The sequence below is a fragment of the Drosophila ficusphila genome, unplaced genomic scaffold (genome assembly GCF_018152265.1).
Source record: "Drosophila ficusphila isolate 14025-0441.05 unplaced genomic scaffold, ASM1815226v1 contig_412, whole genome shotgun sequence".
In the NCBI taxonomy this organism is placed as follows: domain Eukaryota; kingdom Metazoa; phylum Arthropoda; class Insecta; order Diptera; family Drosophilidae; genus Drosophila; species Drosophila ficusphila.
The window spans coordinates 5,141,009-5,162,771 of NW_025064326.1; the positions used below are offsets into that span (position 1 = coordinate 5,141,009).

The 21,763-nt window shown below is 46.3% G+C and overlaps 8 protein-coding genes and 1 pseudogene across 9 annotated transcripts; 3 read left to right on the forward strand and 6 right to left on the reverse strand.

Moving 5' to 3' along the window:
• Window positions 1-13: 13 nt before the first annotated feature.
• Window positions 14-3,634, reverse strand: LOC108089974 (P protein). Its single transcript, XM_017188475.2, has 7 exons — window positions 3,294-3,634; window positions 2,590-2,991; window positions 2,358-2,530; window positions 1,850-2,192; window positions 1,404-1,792; window positions 1,019-1,345; window positions 14-964 (listed from the first exon to the last, which is right to left on the reverse strand). The coding sequence occupies exons 1-7, from the start codon at window positions 3,517-3,519 to the stop codon at window positions 290-292; spliced, it is 2,535 nt and encodes an 844-aa protein (XP_017043964.1). The 5' UTR covers window positions 3,520-3,634; the 3' UTR covers window positions 14-289.
• Window positions 3,635-6,647: 3,013 nt separating this feature from the next.
• On the forward strand, window positions 6,648-7,493 carry LOC108089773 (homeobox protein 3-like). The gene is made up of 3 exons (XM_043207944.1): window positions 6,648-6,737; window positions 6,798-7,070; window positions 7,146-7,493. The coding sequence occupies exons 1-3, from the start codon at window positions 6,648-6,650 to the stop codon at window positions 7,491-7,493; spliced, it is 711 nt and encodes a 236-aa protein (XP_043063879.1).
• A 2,166-nt stretch (window positions 7,494-9,659) lies between these two features.
• On the forward strand, window positions 9,660-11,183 carry LOC108089779. The gene is made up of 5 exons (XM_017188173.1): window positions 9,660-9,847; window positions 9,913-10,164; window positions 10,233-10,633; window positions 10,695-10,880; window positions 10,935-11,183. The coding sequence occupies exons 1-5, from the start codon at window positions 9,749-9,751 to the stop codon at window positions 11,119-11,121; spliced, it is 1,125 nt and encodes a 374-aa protein (XP_017043662.1). The 5' UTR covers window positions 9,660-9,748; the 3' UTR covers window positions 11,122-11,183.
• LOC108089780 (probable 39S ribosomal protein L24, mitochondrial) lies at window positions 11,147-12,247 on the reverse strand. Its single transcript, XM_017188174.1, has 4 exons — window positions 12,090-12,247; window positions 11,819-11,972; window positions 11,366-11,755; window positions 11,147-11,304 (listed from the first exon to the last, which is right to left on the reverse strand). Exons 1-4 carry the CDS (start codon window positions 12,171-12,173, stop codon window positions 11,189-11,191), a joined length of 744 nt encoding a protein of 247 aa, XP_017043663.1. The 5' UTR covers window positions 12,174-12,247; the 3' UTR covers window positions 11,147-11,188.
• Window positions 12,248-12,458: 211 nt separating this feature from the next.
• On the forward strand, window positions 12,459-15,046 carry LOC108089916 (geranylgeranyl transferase type-1 subunit beta). Its single transcript, XM_017188397.1, has 4 exons — window positions 12,459-12,568; window positions 12,806-12,917; window positions 12,977-13,127; window positions 13,879-15,046. The coding sequence occupies exons 2-4, from the start codon at window positions 12,808-12,810 to the stop codon at window positions 14,806-14,808; spliced, it is 1,191 nt and encodes a 396-aa protein (XP_017043886.1). The 5' UTR covers window positions 12,459-12,568; window positions 12,806-12,807; the 3' UTR covers window positions 14,809-15,046.
• Window positions 14,917-16,613, reverse strand: LOC108089917 (F-box/LRR-repeat protein 15). 2 transcript variants are annotated; one of them, XM_017188399.2, is made up of 2 exons: window positions 15,616-16,515; window positions 14,917-15,285 (listed from the first exon to the last, which is right to left on the reverse strand). In XM_017188399.2, the coding sequence occupies exons 1-2, from the start codon at window positions 16,389-16,391 to the stop codon at window positions 15,120-15,122; spliced, it is 942 nt and encodes a 313-aa protein (XP_017043888.1). In that variant the 5' UTR covers window positions 16,392-16,515; the 3' UTR covers window positions 14,917-15,119. The 2 variants fall into 2 exon arrangements, with proteins under 2 accessions (XP_017043888.1, XP_017043887.1); XM_017188398.2 differs by lacking the exon at window positions 14,917-15,285 and adding an exon at window positions 15,297-15,500 and having other exon boundaries at window positions 15,616-16,613.
• Window positions 16,614-16,725: 112 nt separating this feature from the next.
• On the reverse strand, window positions 16,726-17,552 carry LOC108089772 (serine protease 1). The gene has a single exon (XM_043207925.1). It carries the CDS (start codon window positions 17,541-17,543, stop codon window positions 16,767-16,769), a length of 777 nt encoding a protein of 258 aa, XP_043063860.1. The 5' UTR covers window positions 17,544-17,552; the 3' UTR covers window positions 16,726-16,766.
• A 999-nt stretch (window positions 17,553-18,551) lies between these two features.
• LOC108089918 lies at window positions 18,552-19,403 on the reverse strand (annotated as a pseudogene).
• A 1,132-nt stretch (window positions 19,404-20,535) lies between these two features.
• Window positions 20,536-21,434, reverse strand: LOC108089978 (serine protease 1). The gene has a single exon (XM_017188479.2). It carries the CDS (start codon window positions 21,409-21,411, stop codon window positions 20,581-20,583), a length of 831 nt encoding a protein of 276 aa, XP_017043968.1. The 5' UTR covers window positions 21,412-21,434; the 3' UTR covers window positions 20,536-20,580.
• Between the last annotated feature and the right edge of the window lie 329 nt (window positions 21,435-21,763).

Consider the following 21,763-nt stretch of genomic DNA (forward strand, 5'->3'; position numbering starts at 1 on the left):
CAGTCCAGCCAAGATTTTTCAGAGCACGAGCCAATGCATACGTACTTCCAATATTTGTTGTATATTTTTATACATTTGCCAATCACAAATAAACTCTTAGATATAGATATTCTTACGATGTATGCCGAAACACGTTAAAGACATCAAGAGAATGTAAAAGGGCAACACCTACAGTAAAACTCACACAAAATAACGATAGATTCGAGGTGAAAAACACGTTTTCCTTTAGTTGCTATAATAAAATGTTTTTAAATAGGGACTTGGGGGGTCAATATGGAGGGAGAGACTCTCAGTGCCATTCGAAGATGACGTGAGCCACGAGTAAATAAACACTCATCAAGGTGATTTGTCCCAGCATCATGGGAAAAACGGTCCTTAAATATCGAGTGAAGGACAGCTTATAGCCGTGTTGCTCGGCAATTCCGGCTGCAATGACATTGGCCGAAGCTCCGTAAAGGGTTCCATTTCCACCCATCGAAGCTCCCAGGGTTAAAGCCCAAACTAGAGGTTGAAGCGGTAATCCCAGCGAGGGTTTCACCACCAGTGAGGTGACCAACTTCACCATCATTGCGGCCACCGGAATACTATCTAGTATCGAGGATGCTAGTGCAGACATCCACAATATCATGAAGATGGCCATGGCCAGGCGATGGTTTTTGCCCACCGAAAGGATGACATGTTCGGTGAGTTCGCCGATGCAGGAGAAGATTCCCAGCCGCTCCACACACTCCATCATCACGAACATTGCTGCAAAGAAGAGGAGAGTGGTCCATTCGATGCGGTGCATCAGGTGCTCCATGTCATCGCGATTCAGGATGATGAGCAGCAGGATAACACCAAGTAGAGCCACCCAACCCAGGGGAAGAGTCCTCCAATGTGGCACAGATTGAATGAAGAAGCAGATTAGAACGAAAGTCAGGGCTCCAGCGGATTGCAATAGCAGAGTCTTGTTCTTGATGGGATACTGAAATGGGATTACTCGTTATCAAATATTTTTTACGGTTTCTATAATTCTAACCTTTTGCTTAAGCTCATCCAGGGTATTTGTATAGACCTCCGAGGATCCCACACCTTTTTGCAATCTTCTTAGAGTCCTTTTCAGCTGCTTAACTTTGCCCAAAAGGGTTCCCCTCACCAACTGAGCATCCTTGGAGCAGGAAGCCACGGCATTTAAGGCCCTCTGCCACACCTTGATTTCCCTTCTTAATTCACTCATCTCTTTGGGTTCATTTAAGCGCAGTGCATCGATATTGTGATAGAAAAGGCGTAGATATATGCAACTTTGGATAACAGATAACAGAACTCCCGGAAAAGTGTGAGCCACAAAGGTGGGAAAGGTAACATCCTGAAATGGGAAATGTAGTATTTTATAACTCTTAAGAATAATGATTAATCATACTCACATTATCCACAATAAAGTGATTAGTGCTGACTATAATGCTGATGGGATCACCGATGGGTGTAAGGGCTCCTCCGATATTGGCATGTACTATAAGGCCCATAACCACAGGCAGTGGATCCAACTGCATCACCTCGCACAATCGAATGGCCACTGGAGTTAAGAGCAGCACTGTAGTCATATTATCCAGAACACTCGAAACCAAACAGGTGACCAAACAGAGACTATAAATCATGGGCCAAATCTTGCCACCCGAAATCTCAAAACAGAATACTGCCAGATAGTCAAAAACACCAGTTTCTGTGAGAATCAAAATTAAAAGCATCATGCAAAAGAGCAGAGTCAGTAGCTCCATGTCCATCCATTGGATAATCTCATCCATATTGGGACGATCTGAAAGGGTAGATATTCAAATATTTACAAGTTAATGTACTTTATTATTCAACCCACCATTAAAGCAGGCAAGAGCTGTCACCGAAAGAATAGAACAAATCATGGCCACAAAGGTTCTTTCGAATAATTCCCACACCAGCAAGGCATAAAATATTAGCAGGATCAAACCAGCTAAGATACTGCCCGTCCTGGCATTTACTATCAAGGGATTGTAGTTCAGAATTATCGCCAAATCTGTCTCCACATCGCTGTAAATATGCAATCGAAATTCGCTATCGTCTTCGGAAAGAATATCGCTCAATTCCTGGGTCATCTGATAGGTGCGATTACTGGCTGAAGCTGGAGAGCGTTCCAAATCCTCCTCGGATAGCAGAGGTAGTCGCCAAGCTGGGAGAACGTCCTTAAAAAAAATTTTTATAGGTTATATAGGTTACTTAAAATAATAAAAATCAGAAGACACCAAAACTGTTTGCAAGCTTAAAAATCATGATAAATCATTTCGATAACAGCGTGTCAAGTTATTTAATAAGTAAGACTTTTCCCTCAGATTAGGTAATACACCCACCTGGAACACCTTGGTGTGATTCTCGCCAAAGTAAGTGGACACCTGCGGCTGCACAGTCAGAAATCCGAAGCTCGAAGTCTCATTTTCAGGGGCATCCAGCGTGGAGATCTCCCTAAAAGCGCCATGGATCTTCAAGCGAAAGTCGCCCGTGGGCTTTTGCAACAACTTAAAAACTTAACAAAAAATTATAGTTCAAATATATTTACTTACAAACTCTATGAAATAAACTTACATTTTCCCCGTTCGCCCTGTGGCACTTCGATGGTTTTCTCCAGCAAGTGCTTCTCACCCACCGAAATCAGCACCACTGCAGCAAGAAGCCAAAAGAGAAGCAGACCACCTCGTTTCCACAACTTATCCCGTTGGCGCTGCTCCTTGGAACGCTTGGACTTGTGATGGATACGGCGGGCCTGGGATTTGGCATTTCCGGGACCATTGACAGGATCGTGGTCGGAATGGGTGGTGGCCTCGTCATCGGTGGCGTTTTCATCGCCTGGCCGCATCTTGATGTCCAGGAAATCGGAGCCAGCATAACTGGAGCCCGGCTCGTCCTGTATTCGAGCGGCATTACCCCTGTCAATCTCGTCATATCCTTCCTCATCCTCTTCCTCGTCACTGGCTCCTGCGGAGGAACCTACAAGTGGATGTGGGTGGCATTCAAATAATTAATGAGCTCGATTTGGTCTGGCCTCGGAAATGGGCCGACACTTGTGCGATGTTTGACAGTTTATTGATTTAAATGCTATAGATTTGTGTAAACTGGGTAAGCACTTGGGGAAATATAGGGTATTTAACATGAATTTAAGAATATTAGTTATATTAATCATAGATATTACAATCCATTTTAGAGTTCATTGTAATTGGTTTATTCATAAAATTCAGATATACTTAAATCTTTCTCATAATTTATTTTCCTATTTGTTTCTGAAGACTCACCGTGAATCCGGTCGTTCTCCATTTGAAAACTGGCCATGCTGGGATCGTGGCGAATTTCGGCGGGCAGTGCGCGCCATACCTGTAAGGACTGCTCGGTTACCTGGACGGCACCCACCTGGTTGTTGTGACATCCGCCCCTCGGACTCCTGTGCTGCAACTCAATGCTGCACTTTTCCCGGCCGGGACTCTCCGGCCGTAGATTTCGGAAGGTCTCCCGCAGACCCATTGTCTCACAAGCAATCAGGTGGCAAGGGAAATTCCGGGTGGCAAAACCTGAGAGCTTTTCCAGAGAACGCGGCTATCGACGTCAGCGAGGTACAGTAGCGGACATCTTTGCCGCACACGAGGCACAATGCGACTGAACGGAATCCCAGCGTACGAATATAAATCCGAGTCGTTTGCGGGGTTTCGGTTTCCATTCAGCCGCCGGCGCTGCTTTCAATATTGAAAGGAAAAACGCCCCCCGACCTTCAGTTCGTCGGGGCTTTATAGTCGCCGATTTCCAGGACGGCGCAAGCGCCAAGATGTTGTTGCGGATTCCCATGTTTTGCTCGCCTTATTCGGCGGCAGTCGCGATTCCCATCAACAAGTTTGCATTCTTCACTCCCACGATTGTCGACACATTCCCAGGCTATCACTTATTCAAACGTATTTACTTGACCCATAAATTTCTGCCACCCACGCTTTTTAATGCACTCAATTGCCATGTAGTCCGTGTCATTTTATTCCTGACTGAAGTTCCAGATGAAGATGTTACCCATACACTTTCCAAAACCATATGGGTGCTTTGCATACTTTTTGGGCTTTTAAGAAAATAAAAAGTCATATACAAACATATATCTACTGTTACAATACGGATTTTAATTCAAAACAGCTTCCATTTTGGCAATAATTTTAACGCATCCATTTCCTATATTTTTTGGAATGCTCTCTTCTTTTTGCGTAAATTTGTACGAGAAAAAAACATAATAAAATTGCATTTAAAGTTTTGCGACAATCTTCGAATTTGCATCCTGCATCGAATTTAAACTTTGGGTTGATTAAACATTTTTGTATGCACAAGAAACGTGCCGAAAACGGCTGTTTTAGTGAGCTTGCCCAAACATAAAAGCGAACCTGTTTACACAACTTTTGCCCTATTTATAAAAAGTTAAATGCACAAAAGAAATATTTGCACACATGTAAGGGTTTGAGCAAACTGAATTTCGGGAGAATTCAAGGCTATAAAAGTCGTACGCAGTGTACCCTCCAAAACACTATCAACGCTTGCTGCGCGGAGTAACAAAATGAAGTTAGCCTTGATCTGCATAACTGGTAAATACAATCCGTAAGATCGTTGTATGAAATTAATTCCCTTTGTTTAGTGAGCATTTTGCTCCTACAGTTTGTGGAGGTTAAAGCACAATCAGATTGCGTAGATCTTGGAGACGGTCCCGTGGAGGAAATAATTCCAGGAGATGGAGGAGACACTATCTGGGATCCTCCTCCGATGGATCCCTGTGAGTGTGAAGAAAATCAGGGTACAACTAGAAGAACTAGAACAACTAGGAGAACCACGAGAAGAACGACAAGACGAACCACCAGGAGATCCACAAGACCCACAAGATCCACAACGACCACTCCGGCCGCCACGGATTCAACAGATGCGCCAGTAACGTGTACCCCACCGACGAGCACTTTGGATACATCCACCGACACAACTACAGTGACCACCACCGACACAACAACCCCATTGTGTACTGACACCACTACAGTACCAACATGTGCTCCGACGACTACCGCTCCGAGCTGCACAATAACACCATCCACATGTGCGCCAACAACGACATCTTCTACATGTGCCCCAACAACAACACCTTCTACTTGTGCTCCAACAACAACACCTTCTACTTGTGCCCCAACAACACCCACTCCAACCACTTGCAGTGTAGAAACTTCGACAGCACCGCCTTGTTCGTGTACCGCAGAAACTTCAACTGCAGGACCAACATGTGGTCCGACGACCACTCCGAGCTGCACAAGAACATCTACTTGTGCCCCAACGACAACACCATCCACTTGTGCCCCAACCACAACACCTTCCACCTGTGCGCCTACGACTACCACTTCAAGGTGTACACCAACTCCATCAACTTGTGCTCCAACAACAACACCTTCTACTTGTGCCCCAACAACAACCACAGAAAGGTGTACGACAACACCTTCCACTTGTGCCCCAACAACAACACCTTCCACTTGTGCGCCTACGACGACCACTTCAAGGTGTACACCAACTCCATCAACTTGTGCTCCAACAACAACACCTTCTACTTGTGCCCCAACAACAACCACAGAAAGATGTACGACAACACCTTCCACATGTGCCCCAACAACAACACCTTCCACTTGTGCGCCTACGACGACCACTTCAAGGTGTACACCAACTCCATCAACTTGTGCGCCAAAAACAACACCTTCTACTTGTGCCCCAACAACAACCACAGAAAGGTGTACGGCAACACCTTCCACTTGTGCACCAACAACAACATCAACAAGGTGTACGACAACACCTTCTACTTGTGCCCCAACAACAATACCTTCCACTTGTGCGCCTACGACTACCACTTCAAGGTGTACACCAACTCCATCAACTTGTGCTCCAACAACAACACCTTCTACTTGTGCCCCAATAACAACCACAGAAAGGTGTACGACAACAACTTCCACTTGTGCCCCAACAACAGCACCTTCCACTTGTGCACCAACAACAACCTCAACAAGGTGTACGACAACACCTTCTACTTGTGCTCCAACAACAACCACAGAAAGGTGTACGACAACACCTTCCACTTGTGCCCCAACAACAACACCTTCCACTTGTGCGCCTACGACTACCACTTCAAGGTGTACAACAACTCCATCAACCTGTGCACCAACCACAACCCCATCTACTTGTGCCCCACCTACAACCACTCCTAGGTGTACGACAACACCTTCGACTTGTGCCCCAACAACAACATCTTCAACTTGTGCAACGACAACAACCACACCTAGGTGCACAACAACACCTTCCACTTCTGCGCCTACTACTACCACTCCAAAGTGTACAACAACTCCATCGACCTGTGCACCAACAACAACGCCATCCACTTGTGCCCCACCAACAACAACACCAAGATGTACGACAACACCTTCTACCTGTGCCCCAACAACAACACCTTCAACTTGTGCAACGACAACAACCACACCTAGGTGCACAACAACACCTTCCACTTGTGCGCCTACTACTACCACTCCAAGGTGTACAACAACTCCATCAACCTGTGCACCAACAACAACGCCATCCACTTGTGCCCCACCAACAACAACACCAAGATGTACGACAACACCTTCCACTTGTGCCCCAACAACAACACCATCAACTTGTGCACCAACCACAACAACACCGGGGTGTACGCCAACACCGTCTACATGTGCCCCAACCACAACACCTTCAACTTGTGCAACGACAACAACCACACCTAGGTGCACAACAACACCTTCCACTTGTGCGCCTACTACTACCACTCCAAGGTGTACAACAACTCCATCAACCTGTGCACCAACAACAACGCCATCCACTTGTGCCCCACCAACAACAACACCAAGATGTACGACAACACCTTCCACTTGTGCCCCAACAACAACACCATCAACTTGTGCACCAACCACAACAACACCGGGGTGTACGCCAACACCGTCTACATGTGCCCCAACCACAACACCTTCTACTTGTGCAACAACAACAACCACACCGAGGTGTACGCCAACACCCTCTACATGTGCCCCAACCACAACACCTTCAACTTGTGCAACGACAACAACCACACCTAGGTGCACAACAACACCTTCCACTTGTGCGCCTACTACTACCACTCCAAGGTGTACAACAACTCCATCAACCTGTGCACCAACAACAACGCCATCCACTTGTGCCCCACCAACAACAACACCAAGATGTACGACAACACCTTCCACTTGTGCCCCAACAACAACACCATCAACTTGTGCACCAACCACAACAACACCGGGGTGTACGCCAACACCGTCTACATGTGCCCCAACCACAACATCTTCTACTTGTGCAACAACAACAACCACACCGAGGTGTACGCCAACACCCTCTACATGTGCCCCAACCACAACACCTTCTACTTGTGCCCCAACAACAACCACTCCTAGGTGCACAACAACACCGTCCACTTGTGCACCAACAACAACCACTCCAAGTTGTACGACAACACCATCAACTTGTGACCCAACGACAACACCATCCACTTGTGCTCCAATAACAACCACTCCGAGCTGCACGACTACACCGGCTACCTGTGCTCCATCAACAACGCCCACAAGCCCTCCACAAACTACTACAACAAGTTGCACAACGACTGCACCGACCACGCCCACAACAACTAGGACAACACCCACTCCTATGACCACAACGCGAACACCTTGTCCGTGCCGTACCCCACCTCCTAGCCAGATTCCACCGTGGTCCTGGTGGTATCCCTTCCCCTCTTATCCCAACCCCGTGTGGCCCTGGCAACCCAATCCTAATGTCCCGCAATGGCCACAGATCCCAGGACTTCCCAATTCACAGTGGCCGGCTCCGATGCCATCTCCTCAGTGGCCCTGGCCATGGACAAGACCCCCCAGTTGTGACTCCTACTGAGTGCGAATGTGAAAACATTTGCGAAAACCTTTTGAAGGGAGTGAAGTACCAGGAGGATCTCATCAGAAGGTGCTTATGTCCACGACCATAAATTTACAATAGTATACCATGTTAGTTTACTTATCAAATTGTTACATTGTTCTTGTTTTAATAAAGTGTTTTAAAATGTAGAAATACTTTTGAATATTTCTGTTGCAAAATATAGATTTCTATTAGCGACATAACTTACTGATAATAAAATCAAATTGAGAAACAAAAAGATATTTTTTATTTTTATACGAAAAACAGTTTTAATTCTCTGTGCTGTTGATTTCTAGATCGGCGCAGGCGCCTAAACGGTCTTGTGAATTCCCGTGTTTTGGTCGCCTCTTTCGCTGGACAACAAAAGCTTGGGTGCCATTCATCAACAAGTTTCCATTTTTCACTCCACCCCTTATCAGCACTGGGCCAGTTTATTACTTATTTAAACGCAGTCACTTGACCTATTATTTTCTGACGCCAACGCGTTCGTTTGCACTCCACATATTGCTCATGCGACATGCGGTCGCACTACATATTAAAATAATAAAGAGCTAGTAAAAATACGAACAGTTGAACAGCTTTAATGACCAATTGTCCAGGGGATTAAGGAGCTTGTGTTGGTTTACCTGTCTGTGAAGAAAAGTGGATTGGGATAAGAAATTAATGGATCCTATCGAATTCTGATGAAAAAAAAATTCCTGAGGCCATAACTTTTTTAAAAGTATTTCGTCCTTTTCATAAAAAACTGAATTCAAAATTTACAATTTACAATGGCCTCTTAACATTTGTAACCTAAAGTCGGCTAAACAAGCTGAAATAAAAATGTTCGATTTTTCGATGGTTCATTTTTTAACCGCTGTTAATTTTAATTTTGTCAAGTAAAAAAAAAGTACTAAAGAGTATACCAAGCTCAATAAGCAATTATTACTCCTCAATAGAGGCAAGCTATATTTTGCTGGTAATTTATCAAAATCTAGATCATTATCCTGCTGATGGATTATGTTTCGGGTCGATTAGTACCCAATTTCTATGGGACCACGTCCCCCAATAAGGTTCGTCCTTCGTTCAGGTGAGCTTGCACATTTTCCACACAATGAGCAGATGGTAATGGGTGGCTTTTTGTTGTTTTTAGTTAACTTGTTAATACAAATACACAGTGTGCCAATTCAGAAATCCAACAAACCATGGTGGACACACCAGCAAAAAGTGCTAGTAAAGCAAATAACAAGTTGTTGACACACAGGAAGTCATTGGGATGGACCTTAAAATTATCAATAAAAAATAATTAAGAGTAATGGTAAACTTCTTAAATCAGCATATATTTTTAACCATATATACGAGCATCATAAAATGTATGTGAGGTGATCCAAAACTATTAAGAAAACACAGATGTCTGACCGTAAAGAAAAAAAATTAAGCAGGGGATATATTTCACAGAAGTTTTATATAAATCAAAAAAGTTCCGTGATAGAGTCCACTCCAAGGGAAACACACGTGCTAACACTAAAGTCCTGCCACCCACCTTCCCAAATGGGTCGGGGGTGGATTTGGTATAGTCCTGTTCACTGGCTAGCGCGCAAAAAATAATTTTGTTATTGTGTTTTCCCTCATAAGTGGACATGAAGGACCCAACGAAAGCTCATTCAGCGCTGGACAGGCGAACTGGAAAGGTGCGAGGCGGAAGATGTCATCGCCGGATGAGCGGACAACCTTCGTGCGGAACTTCGGACCGAGAACCTGAGCGATGGGCTGCGGCTCCTCGATGGATACGCAGACGAATCCTGTTGTCACGGAGGTCAGCTCTGAAATGCAAGCTCGCCAGAATGGCGCTGCTGGAGTACTGGTAATGGTGAAAGTTCCTTTCGGCCTTCTGCCTTAAATCAATACCTTTTCCAATTTCCCCATCAGAACATTGTCGAGCAGTACGTGCGTTTGGACGAGCAGATCAGCAAACTGGAGGGCACTTGTCCCGGTCCGCGGATGGCCACCGCCGAAGCCTGGGTGGAGCACCTTCAAGGCAAACACGAGGCGATGCTGGGTCTTGAGGGCATGGGAGTGGCTCCGCTGCGGATTAAGGAGCGGGAAACGGAGGAAAATTACATATTAGGCCGGCAGGGCGACCCGATTGTGGCCAACACACCCACTAAGGACCTGGCCCAGGTTAATGACCTGCCATTAGCGCATGTGATGAAATTTCCTCGAAGTATATTATTAACTTCCGTTCTTAGCTTGCCTACAATTTGGGTGTAATTGGCGATGCCCGCAAGGCTTCCATGCACGAGGATTTCTTTGCCAACCTGAGCGAGTCCGCGATGTATTTGCTAAGCATTCGTTACTACGGTGAGCTACTGGAGTACACCAAGGGGCGTCTGAAGACTCTGGTCGAGAGCTATGCGGAGTTGAACGAGCTTTACGTAAAGCAAGACGGGATTATCGCCTATATTAGCGGGGGAACGTACATGACCCGGCTGGAGGAGAGAATTGATGAGCAGCTGGAGACGGCCAAAGATACAAGAGATAAGCTGGGCAGTGCCCTGGAGCAGTGGCGGATCTGTGGATTGCTGCTAAGAGCTGCTGCCAACTCCTCCACACAGGCAATAAAACAGTGGCGGCAGCTCGGCAGGATGATGTGGGTATTATAGATAAAGTTTGCAGTATGCGTTGACAAATCCTGTTGTAATTCCTTTTAGAGATCCCAAACAAAAGCTGCAATGGGCTTTGGACTGCCGAAGTCTGTTGCATGCCAGCATGATATCCCTGGAGGCAGCTCAGCTAGCTTTGCCGCACGTGGAACTGAAGTACATGAGTCATCGCCAAGTCCTAGCCGTCAAGCACTGTAATACCTATTTAATCACAGACATAGCCAACAAGGCGCGGTGAGTCAACGTTTCAATTTTCTGTTCTCTCTTGTTTCAAACAAATCCTTTTAGGTACGAACACACCAGCCGCGTCTTCACCAGCTACGAATCCAACATGTCGAAGACCTGCACTTGGCTCTATGAAACCTTTAACAGCACTCTGCGCCTCGACTTTGATAAAGCCGAGGAGAATGTATGCAGGTTATCTAAAACGCTACGGGATCATCGCGAGGAGGTGTTCAGCACAGTGCGCAAATGACAAAAACCCAATTTGCTCAACCGTCTGTGTTTTTTGTACATTACTTTAATAAACAATAGGCATAACATTAATACCAATAGCTCTTGGCGGGCGTGCGTTCCTCCTTGATGCCCATTTCCTCCATAATGTCCATCTCAAAGGTGGACAACTTGGGTTGGAAGGTGATCTCACCCACCACAGCTCCTGAAAAATGCAGACAATTATTTTTAGAATTGTTATATTTATATGTACTGCACTGAAATACCTGGTGTATCCTTTTCCCTTTCGATATAAGCATTTGGCGTTTTGTAGTCGTGGGTTTGGTTGTTTGTTTCTGGTACTGGGATGATTCTGCCCGATCGCAAAGAAACGCGCACCTTTTCGCCCTCCTCCGTAAAGCGCCATTCAAAATCTGTGCCCTGCAGATCGGAGGGATCAACAAGACGAATATCCTTGGTTACGTTCAACGGTGACTCGGACTTAATTATGATGCCGGGGAACTCCTTTTCACCGCCCACCTTTCGGTAGTGCCAGTTGAGGCCCTCCACAATGACCCAGTTACGCTCGGGAATCACTTGGGTGACAATACCCTGTTTGCCCTTATCCTTGCCAACCAGAACCTCGATGCGGTCGCCGCGGAAGAAGCTCCACTCCTCTAAATTGATAATAGAAAGAGATTAAAAAGGTTATATGATATTTAACTAGATTGTCTACACACCAATTGGTTCCACGAGGACCTTGCGACGCACTGTTCCGGGCATATTTTGTTGCCGAAATTGTCCCGTCCATGGGCGGTTAGTGGTGTAGCGGAAACGCTTGCGTTCCACTGTCCGGGGCAGGTAATTAAGCTCCTTAGGAGTTTGCCAGTACACCTATTAAATATAAATGAAAACATTAAAGTTTATTTATGCGAAGACACTACCAGGCAATCTGTTACGTGAGCCTCTTTGAACAAAAGTTTTTCAATGAAAATAGTTTTCTCCTATTACCTGCTTTTTGCTGCGCTCGATGTATTCCTTAGGCAAATTGGAAAAGTTCTTTAATTTACTGGCTAAAAACTGGGTTATACGCATTGTGTAAGCTTAATTAAACAACTAACAAAATCTAAAGAAATTAAATGCGGCTTGCAATCAGCTGTTTTAAGTTGAAGAAGAGCCATTCACAGCGAAGCCATTGTATGGGTTTTGTGGCGCACTTTAGATATAAGAATTCATTTTAAATTAAATTTTTAAATAAATTTAAAATGAATTATAATTTATATAAAATACCTCCAAAGCATAGTTTTTAAAGTTTTTAAAATATTTATATGTATTTTATTACTATGATTTACAAGTCGCGAATAACTGATGCCATTCGCTGTTACTGACAAACCTCCAAAGAAGAAGCAGCTGTTATTTGTGCTCTTGTGTTTTTTATCGCTTGTCGCAGCCCTAAATTGCAATGCAAACCGGCTTATTATAAACAAAAGGTAAGTGCTAGACCATATAAATGTGGGCACGTGCAGGCGCAGCTCCATTGGAAATCGCACTCGCGAACGGGGAGCGTCTCTTCTGAGCAGCTTCATCCATATTCATTCCATCCGAGAAGGGGCAGCGCATCGCTTAGTCATATCCATATCGCCGCACACGCACACACACCCTGATAACACAGTTCCTGCCCAGCCATAAGTTCTTCAAATAACAAGACAATATGTCCCACCACATAGATATGGAAGACCACAACGATCCGGAGCCCGTGCTCCACTCCAAGCACGCCAAGAACCTGCTGCGATTTCTAAATCTCCTGCCGGCTCGCATGGCCTCGCATGATAACACCAGGTGAGAGAGTCCTTCCATTGTCCTTTTCGGTCTCTAAACCATATTCTTTAATCTACCAGGAGCACCATTGTGTTCTTTGCCGTTTGCGGTCTGGATGTGCTCAACTCCCTACATTTGGTGCCCCCAAAAATGAGACAGGACATCATCGACTGGATCTACGGCGGATTAGTAGTGCCACGCGACAACGAGAAGAATTGCGGCGGTTTCATGGTAAGCATAAATTCACGCCCGTCAGGTGAACAAACAGCCTGTTGGCAAACCAAACAGAATCGTCTTCCCACTTACATTTCTTATCTTTCTACGTGGCCAGGCAGCAGACACTGCGGCAGACCTTGTCGCAATTCCTAGTCTATTTGTTCGTCCAGCAAGCTGAGACGCAAGCATTCATATTCCTCAAAAGTCATTTAAGAAGCTTGTTGTCGCAAAGAACTATATTGCAGCAAATTAAAACTAAGCATAAATAACAGCGATTTTCTTATCTTTAAATTCTGAACCAATTACAATTTTTAATTCGATATGCCACGTTTATTATGCCGTCACAATCCATATATCAAGCTACCTGACTGGGCATACAACAGCTGCAGATTTAATGGCACTATAGATTAAAAACAAATTCGCTTTCTTTAAAACGACTGCAAGATCAAATATATACAGATTTTTTCCATAAAAGTCTTTGACGCCAATTAAAAAGTTTTCGTAAACAACACTTCTTAGTTCCTCTTTTAACGTTAAAATCAAGGGACAAATAATTACAGTTCATACAATTTTATAAGAACGACCTCTACTGTTTAAATATGCATAATTGAAGGGGAGCTCTCCATTTGCGCAGCAGCTCGATTTACACAGAACTCCCCCCGCTCCACATGCACCTTGATTTTATCGCGCTACGTTTTATCAGCGACGCTAGCAACATGCAAAACCACTTTTAGATAGACAGATCAATTAATTGAACTCTTTGCAGGGCTGCCGCGCCATGGTTCCTAAAAGTGAGAACGCCGAGATCTTGGAGTGCATGCGGAAGTATCAATGGGGCCACCTGGCGATGACGTACACCAGCCTGGCAGTTCTGGTTACCTTGGGCGACGATCTGTCCCGCTTGGATCGCAAGAGTATTGTAGACGGAGTGGCTGCAGTTCAGAAGGCGGAGGGCAGCTTTAGCGCCTGCATCGATGGCAGCGAGGATGACATGCGTTTCGTTTACTGCGCTGCCACTATCTGTTACATGCTGGACTACTGGGGCGACGTGAATAAGGAGACAATGTATCAGTTTATCCTTCGGAGCCTGCGTTACGATTACGGCTTCAGCCAAGAGCTGGAGGGCGAAGCTCATGGCGGCACAACATTTTGTGCGTTGGCCGCATTACATCTCAGTGGGCAGCTGCATCGTCTGGATGCCGCGACGGTGGAGCGGATGAAGCGCTGGCTAATATTCCGTCAAATGGATGGATTCCAGGGACGGCCAAACAAGCCAGTCGACACCTGTTACTCTTTCTGGATTGGTGCCTCACTATGCATTCTGGACAGCTTTGAGTTAACCGACTACGCCAAGACCCGGGAGTACATTCTGAGCACACAGGACAATTTAGTCGGAGGCTTTGCCAAGTGGCCACAGGCCACTCCTGATCCTTTCCACACTTACTTGGGCCTCTGCGGTCTGGCCTTCACCGGAGAGCCCGGCTTGAGTCCCGTGAATCCCAGTTTAAATATGTCTATGGCCGCCTACGCCCACTTGCAGCACCTCCACGAACAGTGGCGCTCTGAAGCTGGACGGGGCGACGAACACCTCGGTTTGAGTTCCGCCCTCAATCAGCAATTAAGACTAGTGAAGGATGGCGAAGCGAAATCCACCACTGCGACTACCTCTAACTCGCCATTGATTCCGGCACAATGATGGGAATCCGCACAAAGTTCTTGGGATTGTTAAAGCACACTATTGTATTTGTAATGGCCGTATTTTAGCCACGCTTTTTATATGTATTTTAATGTGAAAAGCACGAGCTTTTGGAGAGAGAGGTTACTATATAAGTATGTTTATTGTACAGCCTAAATTAATGTTAACAAAATGTGTAATATTAAGCTTAAAGGTAAATTAAAGCGTCCCATGCTGAGGCATGTATTTACAGCTTAAACATTGGTTAGCCTCGGAAGCCTCCTTGGTATAATTATGCATAATTTATGCATATTGGGTATGTTGGTCCGCAATCAAACCTGCAGGAACAGGCGGTGGTGCTGCACGGTCGGCATATAGCCCATGCCCGGTCGGTCGATGTGGACACGTCCACGGAGTGGAGCCAAAACACGTTCCGTGACGAGTGGACATCGCTGCACCATCAGGGACTGCAGAAGTGGACAACTCTGAGTGAGGGCGCTGCGAAAGAGGAGGGAACGGAGAATGGGGGCTAGTAAACAAGGAAATCGCTAGGATAAAAGTCGTTGAGGTTGTACGCGTTGTGTCCCACATCCTGCTGCGGCCTGTCGATGTAGAGGCGCCGCTGACGTAGCGGCGCCAGGGAGCGTTCCGTGATCCGCGGACAGCGACGAATGAGCAGGGTTCGGAGGCGCGGACAGTGCACTGACAAAGCGCTGAAAAATACGCAGATGCGGTTGCAGATGCAGATTTGTTTCTCCAGAAACACATAGACACAACGCACGCACAGGATTACAGACAACAGAGCCACACCTCCGGAAGGATACTTACTGCACTCCATAGTCGGAGATGGCCGCACAGCCAATCAGGTTGATGTGTTCCAGCTCGCGGCAATAGTTTCCGATCTGGATGAGCACCTGGTCGGTAACACTGGGCGTATTCGCGAGGGACAGGACGGTAAGCTTGTTCAGTTTCCGGAAAAAGATGATCAGACAGCGCTCTCCTATGGCTCCGCAATACGAGATGTCAAACTCCACCAGCTTGCTCTGATGCAGCGTGAGGGCGTCCACGGCTCCAGTGGTCAGCCACTGGCACTTGGACAGCTTCAGCATGCGCAGCTCCTTGCATTCCACGATGATCGGTTGCAGAGAAAGTGCTGTGATGTTGATGCACTCGTTCAGGTTGACGGCACACAGCCGTTTCTTGTTGTTGGCCAGCAGTGGCAGGAGCAGCTCATCCGTTAGCCAGCGGCAGCAGGCAAGGTGTAGCACTTCCAACCGCCGACAACAGCGGGCCAGCACTCGGAAGCCCACATCGATATTGCTTGTGTTGTTCCCGGAAAGGTGGAGCTCCACTCGTTTTTCCAGGGCAGCCTCGACAAAACGTTGGGCGGTACGTGAGCAGCAGCGCAGGTTGAAGAGATCCTTGAGCGACAGGTAGATGGCAACCTGCGGGATCAGCACATCGTCCCAGGAGATGTCGAATAGCGATCTTGGTAAGGCATTGGAGGAGTTGAAAAACGGCCTTGGGCTAGGCGTACGGCTTCGGGGCCCAACACTGGCCATTGCCACCAGGTGGGCCTCCTCCTCGGGATGCAGAGTGCACATGTTGGTGCCTCCGGTTACGTGATCTGCCCACCAGCAGAGCAATCCCAACGCGATCCGCAGGTGCACGACGAGAACGCAATTGTATTGTTTACCTGCAACCAATCAGCTGTTGTGTTGCCATTCACACAAAATAACGAAAAAATTAGGGTGGCTCTTGAAGTTATATTTTCACTAGTATCTTACAAGAATGTAAAAATTATGTAGAAAACTTTTGAAATTTAAGATTGGTGACCCAAAATGTTAAGATGGCATTGAAATCGAACAATCTTAAATTGGATCACTATGAAATCTTGCTGATTTAGAAAGTATTCAATTATTAAACAAATCTCAGATATTGCTTTTCATATGATCTATTTATTTATTTATTAAAAAAGTTTAGTAAGAGATGCCAGTGTGGTCGCGGATCCAGTCCAAGTGGTAGGTGACGCGCTGGAATCCAGCGGGGGCTCCCGACTGGCAACCGTTGGAAGAGACGAAGTTGCTGACTCCCACCAGCTTGGCGCCGTCGTGTGTGACCAGGGGGCCACCGGAATCTCCTCCGCAGATCGACTTTCCGTCGACGGTGCGGGTGCAGATGATGTTGTCTCCCACGCTTCCGTAGGTCCAGCCGCACTCCTCGTTGTGGACAATCTGGATGTCGACGCACTGAAGCCAGTCGGGCAGCGGGCTGCCGTCGTAGGTGCCTCCCCATCCGCAGGCCACAGCCCAGTACTCGTTGGAGTTGTTGTAGCGGTCGTTGTAGCTGGGCAGCTCAACCTTGTTGACCATGTGCCAGAAGTCGACGTGCGGGATGCGGATCAGGGCGATGTCAGCGTTGGAGTGCTTGATGAAGTCGCCGTTGCCGACGGTGTGGGTATACTGGGCGTTGGTGCGCCAGGTGGCGCCGAAGTAGACGGTCACGGAGGCAGCATCTCCGATGCAGTGCTCGGCGGTCAGAACCCAGGTGTTGCCGATGATGGAACCACCGCACCACCAGCCTCCGCTGAAGCCGAGACCCACGGTGTAGGGGGCCTTGCCCTCGGGGGCGGCGTATCCGTTGGTGATACGACCCTCGATCTTGGTGGACCTGGGCAGGTCCTTCACGAACACCTTCTCGTCGAAGGCAGAGGCCGAAGCCACGGCCAGAGCCAGGATAGCTAGGAACACCTTCATGTTGATGTCGAAACTGACTTCTCCTTCAATGGAGCAGCCTTTTATACACCTTTCCGGAGCTCAGTATCTCGAATGTGAATTGGCTTGTAAATATTCCTCAAGAATCCCATAAACGCTGTCATCGATAAGAGCGGAAAAACCCTTTCTACGGAAGAAACCCTCTAATCTTAAAATCAAAATCACTTTGCATGGGGTCTTATATATTATATTCAAATAAAGTTTTTATAATTACTAATCTATTGAAATGACTAAGCTTGGTAAATTTGAATTTATATTTGGTGGATCTTTAAATAGCTAGCTTTGTATAGATTTACAAAAATTAGAGGTTCTATCTAATCATTATTTTAACCAACCTAAAATTTACAATGATCTCTTAACGAGAATGATTTTCAATAATATTTGTTTGCGAACAGTAAAACTTTGCTGATTGTGTGTTATTAATCATAATTGATTTAGAAAATTGTTTTTAAGAGGTACGTTATTGGTTTTCTTTACACGCTGAAAACAAGGACCAGTCTTGAACAAGTGAGTTTTACGTTTTCGATTGACTGAATCAATATACAAAACTAGCTGTTACCAAGAAATATAATACTATAGAATCTCCCTGAGTATGCCTTTTGAATAATATCATTATCTATCGAATTAATTAATAGGTGAAGTATACCCAATCGAGGAACCTAAACAAGAATAAAAATCGCTGTAGTCGAGTGTTCAAACTCGCCCAAAAAAATGAAGTGGGTTACTCTTAAACAACTATAGTTTTATAGATATTTTTGGGGTATGATTCCGATTTTGTATCGTTTTTTTGATCATCTTTCCGGATAAGTTGGTCTAAACCTAACAGCTAGAGCTACAGCTACATCTTTCCAAGCAACAAGAATCCTCAAACCCTTCTTCAGTTTTACTGGAATGTAAAACAAATCAACCCGATATTACTTAATTGTTTATAGCTTTCTCTTGACATCTTTTTATTTAACATAAAAATGTTTAATAATTTGAAAAGTCGGGTTTTGAAGTGATCTACAATTTATCTCGTATATATTTATTTATTGAAGAAGTTTAGTAAGAGATGCCAGTGTGGTCGCGGATCCAGTCCAAGTGGTAGGTGACGCGCTGGAATCCAGCAGGAGCTCCCGACTGGCAGCCGTTGGAGGAGACGAAGTTGCTGACTCCCACCAGCTTTGCGCCGTCGTGTGTAACCAGAGGACCACCGGAGTCTCCTTGGCAGATCGACTTTCCGTCGACGGTGCGGGTGCAGATGACGTTGTCTCCCACGCTTCCGTAGGTCCAGCCGCACTCGTCGTTGTGGACGATCTGAAGGTCGACGCACTGGAGCCAGTCGGGCAGCGGGCTTCCGTCGTAGGTGCCTCCCCATCCGCAGGCCACAGCCCAGTACTCGTTGTAGTTGTTGTAGCGGTCGTTGTAGCTGGGCAGCTCCACCTTGTTGACCATGTGCCAGAAGTCGACGTGCGGGATGCGGATCAGGGCGATGTCAGCGTTGGAGTGCTTGATGAAGTTGCCGCTGCCGACGGTGTGGGTGTACTGGGCGTTGGTGCGCCAGGTGGCTCCGAAGTAGACGGTCACGGAGGCAGCATCTCCGATGCAGTGCTCGGCGGTCAGAACCCAGGTGTTGCCGATGATGGAACCACCGCACCACCAGCCTCCGCTGAAGCCGAGACCCACGGTGTAGGGGGCCTTGCCCTCGGGGGGCGGCGTATCCGTTGGTGATACGGCCCTCGATCTTGGTGGACCTGGGCAGGTCCTTCACGAACACCTTCTCGTCGAAGGCAGAGGCCGAAGCCACGGCCAGAGCCAGGATAGCTAGGAACACCTTCATGTTGATGTCGAATCTGGTTTCTGAATCAAAATCACCCGCTTTTATACCATTTCTTTAGTTTGAACTCCTATCTCATGCTTAAATATCCCTCGAGAGTCCCATAAAAATTGTCAGTGATAAGGCTGAGACAGGAACCAATTTCAGTAGACCCCAGTCGACTTATAAAACTCTATATCAAAGTGAGCCTAGTCAGGTATTTTAAATAAAGATTGCCAGTTCGATGTTTGAGATTTGATAATTTAAATTTATGGTAATCGCATTTAATTAAAATGCACCTAAATTGGAGCACCAGGTTAAAAGCACACTGTCATTATACCCTTGCTGAGGGTATTTTAATTTCAGGCAGCTGTGAAGGAGAGTCGTAGGAAAACACCTAGCAACTAGTAAACTTTTTTAAAAGTTTTTGTTTTATTATTTATGGCTGGGTTTCGTCTGCCAGTTTTGTCTGTATTTAATAGCACTATCTAATCGTTTTCAGAAACTTACAATAATCTGCCGCTCTTAAATAACTGATTTCCGTTCTATGAATGGAAATGTTACGGACTATAGGTATACATTGATTGAACACGGGTTTATTAACTAAAACATCCGACTGATGATGAACTTGCTTTTTTTTAAGTCTGACTTTTTTTATTATCTGTTGATATAATAATTAGGCTTTCAAGAATGGTCTGCCATGATTAATATAAATTTTTATAGGTAGTTGAAAATGTATGGAAAGATTAAACTTTTTTTCAATAAATTATAGTTTAATCTAATTTTGTTAAGTTCATATTTTGATTTGCTACATGCGCAAATTCATTATCTAATCGAGGGCAGGTCCCAGAAGTAAACAAATCCCTTAGATTCAATCAAAAGTACATCTGAGATTAGCAATACCAGGGAATGAGTAAGATAAGGATTATACTTAAATCAAAGTTAAAGGTATATTTATAAAGTTATTGGAAAGCTTAGCTGCAAGATAATTAAATATATATATTCAATAATCATATTTTTTAATACCAAAAAAGTTATATAGAATGTTTCGTCAAAGAGTTTAAAGATTTTAAAGCTTAGATCACGTTATCTTGATCGTAATCGATTCCGATCACATAGACTATCCCCTGAATTTAGAAAACCTATTTTGTTGGAGCACGGAATTAAAAAACACTTCGATTTTTAAATGCAAAACAGTTTATTTCAATAACGAAACTCGACCGCTTAGTAGGAGATGCCGGTGTGGTCGCGGATCCAGTCCAGGTAGCTGGTGACGCGGGTGAAGCCATCGGGCAGACCGGAGGTGCAGCCGCTGGAGGCCACGAAGGAGGTGACTCCGACCAGTTTGTTGCCGTCGTGGATGACGAGAGGGCCGCCAGAGTCGCCGGAGCAGGTGGACTTGCCGCCGGGGGTGGAGGTGCAGATGACGTTGTCGGTGACAACATCGGTTCCATAGACGGCGGAGCACTCGCTGCGATCGATGATCTGGGAGTCAACGCAGTTCAGGTAGTCAGACACGCCGCAGCTGTCGCAAGGCCTGCCCCATCCGGAGGCTAGAGCCCACCAGCCGGCGAAGTTGTTGTAGCGCTCGTTGCCGTTGGGCAGCTCCACCTTGTTGACCAGGTGCCAGAAGTCCACGTGGGGGGTGTTGATCAGGGAGATGTCGTTGTTCAGGTTGTTGGTGTTGTAGTTCGAGTGCTGGCGGAAGCTTCCACTGCCCACGGTGTGGGTGTACTGGGCCTGCAGGCGCCACAGGGCACCGTAGTAGATGGTCACGGAGTCGGCACCGTGGGTGCAGTGAGCGGCTGTGATCACCCAGGTGTTGCCAATGATGGAGCCACCGCACCACCATCCACTGCCGCCGCTGCTGAAGCCCAGACCCACGATGTAGGGCACCTTGCCCTCGGTCGCCGGGTAGCCGTTGGTGATGCGACCCTCGATCGAGCCGGATCCGGCTCCCAGGACGGCATCCTTCAGCGGCACCGGCTGCACCTTCTGGGGCATAGCGGTGGCGGAGGCAACGGCCAAGGCCAGGACAGTCAGGAAGAGCTTCATGTTGCTTGTCAATCGAGTACAACTGATTGTTCTGCTCGCTGGCAGTGATTTATATACCCCTCGCTTTTCGCGATATTCAATATCTCTGGAGATCTTCCTCGCCACTCAAAAGTTCAATCCACTTGGTCGCGCGGCTATCTTATCAAATTAATTTCGCACGCCTCCAAAACTCGGCACTATCATTACAGGGTACTCGCATCTACATCTACCACTCATCCAATCCTATCCACACACTTTCCGGCTCATGACTTGACACTCGATGCGAGTCCCCCACCGCCACTCATTCATTAAAAGATTGCGGAGGACGTGCGGCCACTTGGAGCTGATCTGCCGATAAGTCCCGATAAGCGCC